Source organism: Orbicella faveolata, unplaced genomic scaffold (genome assembly GCF_042242905.1).
Source record: "Orbicella faveolata isolate gen_17 unplaced genomic scaffold, um_ofav_v1 contig_35, whole genome shotgun sequence".
Lineage (NCBI taxonomy): Eukaryota > Metazoa > Cnidaria > Anthozoa > Scleractinia > Merulinidae > Orbicella > Orbicella faveolata.
The window spans coordinates 10,598,312-10,610,000 of record NW_028301564.1 but is presented as its reverse complement, the minus strand read 5'-3'; the positions used below and the strand labels follow the sequence as shown (position 1 = coordinate 10,610,000).

The 11,689-nt window shown below is 39.1% G+C and overlaps 2 protein-coding genes across 2 annotated transcripts in view; both read left to right on the top strand.

Moving 5' to 3' along the window:
• Positions 1 to 992, top strand: part of LOC149103200 (tolloid-like protein 2) — a 29,118-nt gene extending 28,126 nt beyond the window's left edge. Inside the window, exon 6 of the mRNA XM_089272643.1 lies at positions 323 to 992. Within this exon, the coding sequence (XP_089128769.1) occupies positions 323 to 585 (263 nt within the window). The 3' untranslated portion in view covers positions 586 to 992. The remainder of the gene's footprint in view (positions 1 to 322) is intronic.
• A 3,410-nt stretch (positions 993 to 4,402) lies between these two features.
• On the top strand, positions 4,403 to 11,080 carry LOC110058546 (tolloid-like protein 2). Its single transcript, XM_020765195.2, has 5 exons — positions 4,403 to 4,579; positions 5,307 to 5,339; positions 6,442 to 6,804; positions 7,186 to 7,527; positions 8,189 to 11,080. Exons 1-5 carry the CDS (start codon positions 4,558 to 4,560, stop codon positions 8,419 to 8,421), a joined length of 993 nt encoding a protein of 330 aa, XP_020620854.2. The 5' UTR covers positions 4,403 to 4,557; the 3' UTR covers positions 8,422 to 11,080.
• Positions 11,081 to 11,689: the final 609 nt, after the last annotated feature.

Sequence of the window (11,689 nt, the reverse complement as noted above, 5' to 3'; positions counted from 1 at the left end):
CAATGTTATTAGCCTTCACGGAAAAAGAAGGAAGGATAGGAAAAATGGATGAAGGCCACCCTCACATCGCTTAGAGTTGTTTAATTTATTATTTTATTTTTTATTTATTTTTTTCTTTTGAATTTAACTTATAAGGATTACGCCAATGGTAGGGAAACTGCCACTGTGCTGGGGTTCGCGCCAACCTCAGAAATTTGTGTGACTCACGCGTTTATTATACCAGGCATTTACTAGTGAACCTCCTTTAAACCAGAAAAGCATAAGCACTCGGTTTTAAGTGTTACTTATACTTCTTATTAACCAGTCATTGTTATCTTTTTAGCCTACAAACAACGCGTTCCTGCCATTGTGGTGCCCATTGTTGTTGGGGTTGCTCTTTTTGCTGTCATGTTCACCGTCATTAAATGCACCAAGATAAGGCGATCAACAGTGTCAGATAGACGAGACCAAGATAACACAATACAAACAGAACAAGGCGATAGTTCCCAAGTTCCTATCCTATTTGAACCTAACGACGATGATGAAGAGATGATTGACTTCACTGGAGACAACAACGCAGCCTGTGGGACGTCTGAGACAGCTTAGACATGTGAAAAGACAATGAAGTGGCTGTGATATAGGAAACATGGCTGGGAGAAGACGGCTGCAATTAGCCAGAACTCCTTAACACGAATATTCTGCAGCTCTATTGAAATCTTGATAAAACTAATCCCAATCACCCAGGCGAGCTAAGAGTAGATCGAATCTTTAGAAATAGTTAATGTATCGCAGATTCTGGCATGGTGTATGTGCTTGTACTTAACAGCTCGTCTCCTTGATATACAATGAAAACGTACATCATCAAATGAAAGAACGTGTTCTTTAGTAGGACGGTTTTTAGATACTGGTAATTAGTAGTGACCAGACTCTAGTCAAGCGACTCGGAAGCATTATTGTAAGACATTAGTTGAACAGGACGCTACAAATTATAGCGGTGCTTAACTTTTTTTAAAGTTGACTTAGTTTGTCATCTGTCCCTTTTTAGTCGGCCTGATGGACGCCACAGATATATAAAGGCAATTCTTTTGTAGGTGTACAACACCAGTGACACTGAAGCTGCCACTGATTGCCGACTCAAATATGATACTTCCACTTTTGCCCCACGCGTGTATAACACGATATTGTAAACTCGTATAATTCTTGCTTTGTTTTGCCACGAGACCGGCCACTATCCTATCTGGAATGAGGTCAAGTTTATTGATCGAGATCCTCACTGGTACACACGTAGGGTCAAGGAAGCTATTCACATAAGACTTCACCCTAATAACATCAACAGGGATAGTGGAATTGAAATTCCTGAAGCATGGATGCCCACGATCAAAAAACACAACAACAGGAGAACGGTACAACAGCGGACCACTGAGGGAACAGCTACTCGTCGGAACAATGGAACAACAGGAGGATCGAAATGCACCAATCACAGCCGACCTTTGTGATATAAATGATACTGTGCAATCAGTCGACCTTATCCCCTTATCCATCTAAAGTGACTACATCGTGTGACAAACGATAATACACTTTATTATTGGTAAAGTCTGCATGCGAGCCAAGTGGCCCATCAGGCCGGAGCTTATCCCGGTTTCTGTAGCATGAAGCGACTAGGAGTATTTCTACTCCCCCCTGGATGGGATGCTAGTCCATCGCAGGGTTACCCCCAGCGTTAAGTTCGCCGGTACCCATTTATACACCTGGGTGGAGAGAGGCACTGTGAGAGTAAAGTGTCTTGCCCAACAATACAACACAATGTCCACGGCCAGGGCTCGAACCCGGACCGCTCGATCCGGAGACGAGCGAACCATGAGGCCACCGCGCCTCCCACTTATCATTATCATTATCATTACCATTATCATTATTATTATCATTATCATTATCATTATCATTATCATTATTATTATTATTAAGAAGTAGTAGTAGTAGTAGTATTAACATTAGTTGTAGTAACCATGATATCATGACATATATGATATGACGATGATGATAATAAATTATTATTATTATTATTATTATTTTGATATTATTATTACTATTATAATTACCGAAAACTTAAGGAACAACAGAATTTCTGAATTTTTTACCAGATACATGTAAGATTCAAGTTTGTATGGAAAAGTGCTCAATAAAGTTTGCTTAAAATTAAAAAAAAAAATTGAAAAACAAAAAAAATTATTATTATTATTATTATTATTATTAATGCATGAGTTAAAGTAGTTTGAACTAAATAACGAATTAGTTCATTTGGTTTAATACTGTTCTTAGATTTAAAATTTTCGTTTTTATTTAAACAAAGCCTCCTTGTCAAAATTACTCTCCAACGTGCATATTAAGAAAAAATTCGCGGAATGCTTCTGCAAGACAAATAACCTCTTCCGTGCGCTTTACCGTTGCTTCCAGCGTAATTACTTCCTGTTGATAAACAGCCATATTATAAAAATTATTTCAAACCTCGGCGATGTCGGAGTGACATGGGTAATGTAGATGATAGTGAGTAATTTAACCAGACGATCTTCTTCGACGTAATTGTGTGAACGAATAAGAAGTAAGCTTTCCTAGAATAAGTAATTTGTTCTTGTTCTCGAGAAAACATCATTTTCAAACGAACAGAGGAACTGATTTTACTCAAACTTTGCTTAGTTTGCGAAAGCAGGCCCGTTGCAACAAATTTTGCAAAGAGGGGCACAATGGCAGGTGGCGAGTGCTAATTACTAAATACGAGTAAATAGGGATACACACGAGTAACACAGGGATACAAACGAGTAACATGGGGATACATGCGGGTAACAGGGACACCTACGAGTAACATAGGGATACATACGAATAAATAGGGATACATACGAGTAACACAGGGATACATGCGAGTAACAGGGATACCAACGAGTAACATAGGGTTACATACGAGTAAATGGGGATACATACGAGTAACATAGGGATACATACGAGTAAATAGGGATATACACAAGTAACAGGGATACATACGAGTAACGTAGGAATACATACGAATAACAGGGACACCTACGAGTAACAGGGATACACACGAGTAACATAGGGATACCTAAGGGTAACATAGGAAAACATAGAGTATCATGGGGATACATACGAGTACCATAGAGATACATACGAGTAACAGAGATACCCACTAGTAACATAGGGATACATACGAGTACTATAGGGATATATACGAGTAACAGGGATACATACGAGTACCATAGGGATACATAGTGACAAAGGGATACATGCGAGTAACAGGGATACCTACGAGCAACATAGGGATACATACGAGTAACATAGGGATAAATACGAGTAACATAAGGATACATACGAGTAACAGGGATACCTACTAGTAACATAGGGATACATACAAGTACCATAGGGATACATACGAGTAACAGGGATACCTACGAGTAACAGGGATACACACGAGTAACATAGGGATACATACGAGTAACAGGGATACATACGAGTAACATAGGGATACACACGAGTAACATAGGGATACATACGAGTAACAGGGATACTTACGAGTAACAGGGATACTTACGAGTAACATAGGGATACATACGAGTAACATAGGGATACATACGAGTAACAGGGATACTTACGAGTAACAGGGATACTTACGAGTAACATAGGGATACATACGAGTAAATAGGGATACATACGAGTAACAGGGATACCTACGAGTAACATAGGGATACACACGAGTAACATAGGGATAGATACGAGTAACAGGAATACATACCAGTAACATAGGTATACGAGTAACAGGGATACCTACGAGTAACATAGGGATACACACGAGTAACATAGGGATACATACGAGTAACATAGGGATACATACGAGTAACAGGGATACTTTGATATATACACACTTTGATATAGGGATACATAGGGATACACACAGGGGTAACATAGGGATAAACACTTTGATACAACTTTGCAAAAAGTTGTACATGTATCACAATTCGATAACTTGAATAAAAAAATGGGTGTTATGGAGCCGTTTTTAAATTAAAATCATTTAAAGCTTGTAAAATTAAGGGTATTTTAGCAGGTTGAACCGCTGAAAGAGACACCTTAACCAGACGCTTACTTCCGGTCAAGACCATAGGCCTGAACTTCGCATGAAAACATTTGCCCGAGTTGTTGCAGATTCATGATTATGCAAAAAAAAAAAAAAAAACATTTCCAGCGATCGAGCACACGTGCACCTCCATTTCGACCATATGGAGCGCGAAAAAAGCCTGATATCGATTTTTTGTATGGGTCAAAACTCTCCAAAATGCGTAAATTAATTCTAAATTAGAATTACTGTTTGACAGCGAATTAACGAGTTCGCGATCATCAGAACTCTTACCAGCATGCATCACGGGAAAAAAGCACTGTTAGCAAAATGAAATAATTACTATGGGATACTTATCAACAACAGTCACACAATCTGCGCAAGATAAAGAGTCTACAGGTCTGTGGCCGGATCGCAGTTTGCTGAGGCAGATGAAGTCTAGCCTTTGTATTCTGTAAATCATGCTTGTGGTTTTAGCTGCTGGTAAGTCAATATTATGACAGCAGAGTAATTCAAAAGGCCGTAAAGTTTTTGAATGGGCGCTGCAAAGGGGCTTGTGTTTTACAAAGAACTAGCTTTTAAACATTACTATCAACTGTTTATCGTTGACGTTCCACAAAGCAACATAGTCGAGTAATCCTTAATCTCAACGGTTGAACTTCGAGACGATGGTAAATAATCAGTCAAGCGTCTTTCGATAAGACTTGAAGCAACATTCACAGTTATTCCGGTGTAGTGTCACCAGTAAAGGGTGATCATATCGCCAATTAGTACACAGTAAAATAGTTTGTACTCTCGAAATCCTATCTCTGTATTTCTTCAGTTCGATTATTTCAATCTAAATAGTTTTGATGTCGTGTTTTTGGCAGGAAAGCCATAAACTGCAATAGGTAGGTAGCGTGACTAAACATGAAACTGACAACCGTAGCTAACCGTGGCTAGTTTAATATTTTAAAGCTGCTGCTTTATTAACTGATGCTCGTGGATCCATTTAGGGGCTTTTTCGAGTCCACATAACCAGAAAAAGCGAATTTGTTTTCTGTGTTAAGGTAATTAGCGTTCGTATTTCAAACACTAAGATTCAACTTGGTGGTAGAGCCTCTAATTTGCATATAAGGACGCTTTTGACAGGTGGTGCGTGACTAAAAGTCTACATTGTTGTGGCTTTGTGGGTGTTTATGTTAATATCAGTTTAATTCTTGCCCTGCAGTTCTTTTGTTGTCTACTCAAGTGAACTCAAGAGGTAAGCATTGTTTTTTAGAATTCTTAACAAAAAAGGAAGACACACGTTCAGTATTAATGCCAACAGTTTTGCCCAACAGCAGAAGGCCATCAAAGAAAGTGAAAAACATGTAAACTAAATAAACTTAGTTTGATGGAAACAGAACATTCAGAGTTGGGTTTATTTTGATTTTTTTGGTTGACTGATATAGGATAGGAATGGTCAAAGATTGGCATGCGTTTGTAAGAAATATTACTTTTTTAAAGTTTCAAGTTTAGATTCATTATTTTTTCTTGGTCGTGCTGATGCCTCGAAGAGTAGAAATAGAATTTTGACTTGCCTTCAGCTGTAAGCACCTTGGAAGAAAATATGAATTTTGATGCTGAAAGTCGCTCTGAATACAAATAATAAACCCAGGTTTCTACCTCAGTAAACTACATGTACTAGTAGAGGTCATCTCTTTACGTGTGTTTCGATCCAGTTTTTTTCTGGACTATACCAAGGATTTTCATCAGCTATTTAACCGTCTTCGTCTTATGCAAATTACACCAGTCATTGGAACTGGATTGAAGTTTGGTATTATGAATTTTTCAAGGCAATCGATATTTCCATGAGAACGATAAACAAAAAAATTGAAAACATGATTGGTAAAAATGAATTTTGCGCGAACCATGGAATATCCCACGAGACAGCGGTCCACACCTATTTTATACCATAGAAAATACAGTCAAAACATATAAAAAATACAATCAAAGCGACATACGCGCGGCGCATGATGTTTGATATCGAGTAAATCGCAAAAGCATTTCAAATTATACTTTTTGCATCATAATAGTAAATGAACCAACAGTTGAACACTGTTTTGATGAAATTACTTCTAATAATATCCAAAAGTGGCTTGAAGATATTTCTTGTGGTCATTAAAGTTTTGTTGGTTTTCTTGTTCGCGATCGAGAACAGAAAAATTCAAAAACAACTAACAATAAGGTAATTCAGAATAACTGCCGATAAATTTGTTAATGAAATGTGAGTTGAAGTTGTTTCCATGAGGCGCCCTTCTTGGTAGACTCGGCAGGCAGACTTAATGTATAGCTAATTAATTTGACATTTTTTCACCCGGTAGTTTGCAATAGTGGAAGTGCACTTCTCACAAGTCTCAATGGTCAGTTAAGCAGCCCTAAAATGGATGACTCCGGGACATGTACGTGGAAAGTCGATGTTCCCACAGATTTACGGATTATTTTTTATTTTGTGTCCTACAACATTGAGTCGTGCCGCAGTTCTTCCACATGCAGCGGCTGTACCCGCGTGGAACTGAGGGATGATCCAAACGAGTTGCCCTGGACGACATTCTGCGACTATAATAGTGAGATCCCCGAGCCGATCTCAACCAACAAAAGCACTCTGTTCGTCAACTTTATTCTAGCGAACGATGACTCTGACAGTTGGTTCACCGCTCACTATGTAACTTGGCCATTTGAAGGAAGTATGAATGAGATGTTAGCATAATGTAATATGGTTTGAAATTAATTTTGGTTCATAAGGGAGAAATTCGTAAAGCCGGCCCCAGTGTTGTATTCTGGAACTCCAGTCGTCCCTTGTGCAAAGATGGGTTCCCGTTGAGTCGCTGGAGAAGCCTGCCAAAATGTCGGGGAATAAACAACTATTACCGGGCACCCTATCCTTCTGTCATGGTACTGACCTGGTACTGAGACCACCATGTAATCACAACGTCATACAGTGTAGTTCGTCTTCTCGGATTGTGTGAGATTAATATTTTGTAACTTAGAATAATGTCCACAAATTCAGCTGTTGATGTTGGTGAGTTTAATTCTTGCTGACAGCCTTTTTGGTGCTTTCATTGCAGAAATCGACTTGACGGCAACCTCAACTAGTGAGATTTCTAGCCCAAACTTTCCTGGGAAATACCCGAGGAATTCGTATTTCCGGTGGTCAGTGGTTGCTCCCTCGGAATATCGTATCAAAATTCAATTCTCCAAGTTTGAGATAAGCTACTGTGACAATTGCGCATGTGATTTCCTGATAGTGCGAGATGGTTTTTCCAAGGAAAGCAAATTATTAGGAAAATACTGCAGTGATCCAGGTAGTTTGTACACATCAGGAAACCACATGTGGATGGAGTTTGCATCGGCGTTGACAGACAGGCGAAGAAGTGACAGCATAGGATTCAAGGCTACAGTCTCAAGAGGTAGGAACACCTTTACAGCTCATATGTGTTTGTGTTTGTTTATTTGTTTGCTTTTGAATATCGTGGAGTTACATAATCAGTAATAATTCTGCAACCGTACGTTGAATACGAGGGTATTTTTACATTTTTAATGTTTTTACACTGGGTTGGATGAGAGATGACGAAATAGCCAGCGTGGAATTAATAGACCAATTTCGATCAATGGACCTCAGTACGAGGCTCTGGGGAATAAACCGGCCACAAACTCTGAGCCTCGTACATGAGGTCTATTGTTTTAGGTTGAATTTTCATAAATCGAAATTGGCCTATTGTTTTCTTCAATACTTCCCCAGCGTGCTTCAGTATTGTTTGTTGAAATTATATATATGCTTGATGATATTTCAGTACCAAACTAAAGTAGGTGTACCCTGGGTACCAGAGGTTTTTTCTCGCCCGCGGTGGACGGAAATATCTCGCTTCGCTTCGGCGGCCGAATGCCGCTGGCACGAGCGGAAACCGCTAGAAATCTCAAAGTTTGAATGCGTGTTGAATGTGTAAAAACAGTCAAGTTCCTATCGTTGTTGGCGTGAATCTAGTATAATCGACATCTCAGCGAGTGTTACCAGCCGTAATCTTAAGCTCATCTAGTTTACTTTCGTTTTCTTTTTCTGTTTGTTTCTAGAAATCAAACTTTACGTGATCGTGGTGCCGTGTGTTGTCGGAATCCTTCTTATGACTCTAATAGCCGCCGTCATTGTGATGATGTTTCGACGTCGCCGCCTGTCCTCCCCGGGTAATGGAGCTCCTGTGCAGATGTCTCTACTGAACGAAGATACTCAGTTATCTGATTCAGGTCCACACAGTGAAGCCAGTTTACCAGTTTATCGTCCAACCACGCGAGCAATTAAGAGTTGACGGACTTAGTTACTAAGTCGCTACCCAAACCCACATACAGGTTTGACCTAAGCAGACACCCTCCTAAGTTTTTCTAGACCCGTGGGTGTGCACTTACGGGCATTGCGACTATACAATCAACTTCTTCTATAACCAATACTTTTGTTACTACAACGTAATGTAAGTAAATCAGGGAACTTCCTCAATACAACCTCCACTGAATCACTTCAATGTGGTCATATTGACAGGATAGTAGTATTAACACGATTAGTTTAAATCATGACGCAGGTCAAATACTACATTTTTAACCCTGACCGGTGGACACCTCCCCCAAGCGGTCACTTTTCCTGATACTTAAGGTTCCGCTTACGGGAGGTCTGAATCCTTTGGCCACTGCTAAATATGCCAGTTATATAGAGGATATTACACGGTGGCGAGAAGATATGAATTTTATGTTCGAGTGGCAAGAACATAAAATTCATATCTTCGAGCCAACGTGTAATGTTCTTTTTATTATATGGAGAAACCAATTCAGCAAAAGCAAAAGGCGGGAATCGTGAGGTCATTGAACGATACGACACTCACAAAGGTGACATACGGAAAATACGCCACTCGGGTCCCGGATGAAGTGGCGTTTGGAATCTACGAGTGGTTTAGTTCCCAGTAAAACACTCTTCTCCATATAATTAATAAGTAATACGACACGAAACGCATGAAATATCCCCTGGCAATTAATTATCTCATAATATTGTGGCTAGAGATTTTTTGGGAGCCATTGCATGTTTACGTTCTCTTGCTGAATCGCTTGGGTAAAAACCGAGACAACAACAAAGGAACCTCGACTCATTAATGCAACCGCCATTGAGACATGTAAATGTGTTCGTATTAACGGAGAGTCGTGTTCTTGTTTTCTTTTGTTTTGATTCTCAAGCCAAAGAAATTGGCCGAAATGGCTCGGGTATGAATGCGAAAGTAATAGCTTTTTTCACAGTGAACTTTTCTCATTTGCATTACAATATAGCATGTATGTGAGGCAATTTCAGGCTATTTTGTAGTTTCAGCCCGAAATCGCCTCGCATCCACGTTGCATTACACTGTAATGCAAATCAGAAAAAACACTAACCGTGAAAGGGGCTATTACAGTATATAATGATTAACACCACGAGAAAGCGATGTTTGAAAATTCTCTAAAATTTGCATGAGCCTTCAGCGAGTGCAATTGGAAAGAATTTCAATTATCCTGAGAGTGGTTAACATCTCAATCGTATCTACAACAAAATTCTCGATCGTGATTGGTTCCACGCGCGCCTATTTGTCACGTAATCGGCGCGCGATCACGTGGGTGTCCAATTACAGATATCCAATTTGAACTTTTTGTAACTGGATACCTATAATGGGATACCCACGTGATTTTCACGTCAATTACGCGCGCTTTAATGGCTTCCTTCGCAATGTTTCCTGCAATTTCAAAACTTATGAAAAGCGCTACAGACGTTTTCGCTCAAAAGAACTTCCCAAAAGACATTTTTAATTCCGATATTTGTTATAAATACGATTAATTAGTAATTGGACCTCGTGTCGTACAATTCAGGGAGTAATCGCGCTCGTATTTACTCCCTGAATTGTACTCCATTCGGTCCAATTAGTGCAAGTTAAAACTAAACGATTACTTGGCCTGCTCTCGGCCAATCACAGTGATATTATTATTATTAGTTTTATTTGTATTCCGGGTAAGATAACTCCAAATCCAAGATAATTCCAGCCAAGGCTGTTGTATTAATGGGGTGGTAGTAAGGCGCGGTCCAACTCTACCTTTTAGTTTTGTTTACCCAGCATCTGGCATGTTTATATCAAAGGATGAAGGCTTTTTTATCGCGAAATATTCCTTTTTGTGAAGTAAAGTTCTTAACGGATTAGCGGTCAAGACCTGAGGAAAAGCGGCATTGCCACTGAAGCCAAAATGGGCAGTGATCGGTTTTGATTGTTTGTGTCTTCTTTTTAAAAAATCTGTGAATGTCACGAACTTGCCTCACTAGAATACACCCCAATCCACTCGAGCGGTGATTTTGGTCTTTTCCTGGATCAAATAATGGATCGTTTGTTTGTTTGTTTGTTTGTTTGTTGAATCAGATAACTCGTTTATTCAGGAAGTAAAGTAATGATCGAACCCAATTAATTAACTGTTTACAAAAACTAGGTGCTGCTGTGCAGAAAGAAATTACTCGTAATGTTTATCTCCTTGCAGTTCAACTGTTTATGATTTGGGCTTGGGAAAATATAATTGTTGCAAAGATTGTTTGTGTTAAAAGCACCTTGGATAGCTAGAAATATCATTATGTAGGATCACGTAATTATTAGTACTAGTAGTCGAAAATTGGAAATTTGGAGCCATCGTCATTAAAAAAGGAAAGAGTGATTTATCCTCGCTGATTCGTCGTTTTTATCAAAACGTTTTAACTCGCTGGTCATTGAAGAAATAATCAAATTCTATCTTCCAGTGTTAAATATGGTACTTAAGGAGTATCGGAGAGCAAGGCTGTTCATTTTTTGCAAAGAAAAGTTATAGTAGGAAAGACATCGATGTATACACTCATTTCAGAAGACTGTATTATGTAAAACTGTATTATTTAAAGAACTGAGATAATGACAACTATTAAATGCTCCTGTCATTCCACAAAAACACCATAATTGGTAATCAGTAAATAATCAGAAAATTCCAACTCAAGAAGCTCAAAACCCAGCTCTTAAACTAGAAGCTAGCATTCACCACTTCAACAAAAGTGAAAGTTCCCTGATTTGAAGAAATGCGCTTGATGTTATTGAGAACACATTGATGTTATCAAGAGCCAATTAAAGCAGACGATTGCTTTGCTAGTGACACCATAATCAGGAAACCATGAGGACGTCAGAGACCATTCCGCCACCCCTGAATTGTAAAATAAACATTTCTATGTGAAGTTTATATGAAATAATTCATATATGAACTGCGGTTGTAGATGAAAGTGAAGAATGATCATCGCAGTTAATTTTCCAATTTAAGCAATTGGAAAGGAGAAGCCTGAAAAAAAAATCAGGGCTTCAACGGGATTCGAACCCGTGAGCTCCGCGATACCGGTGCGATGCTCTACCAACTGAGCTATGAAGCCACACATTGGGAGCGAGGTCAATTAGCTGAGTTCATATCTTCCCGTGAGGAGTGAAATGATGTGAATTTTATATGAAATAATTCATATATGAACTGCGGTTGTAGATGAAAGTGAAGAATGATCATCGCAGTTAATTTTCCTTA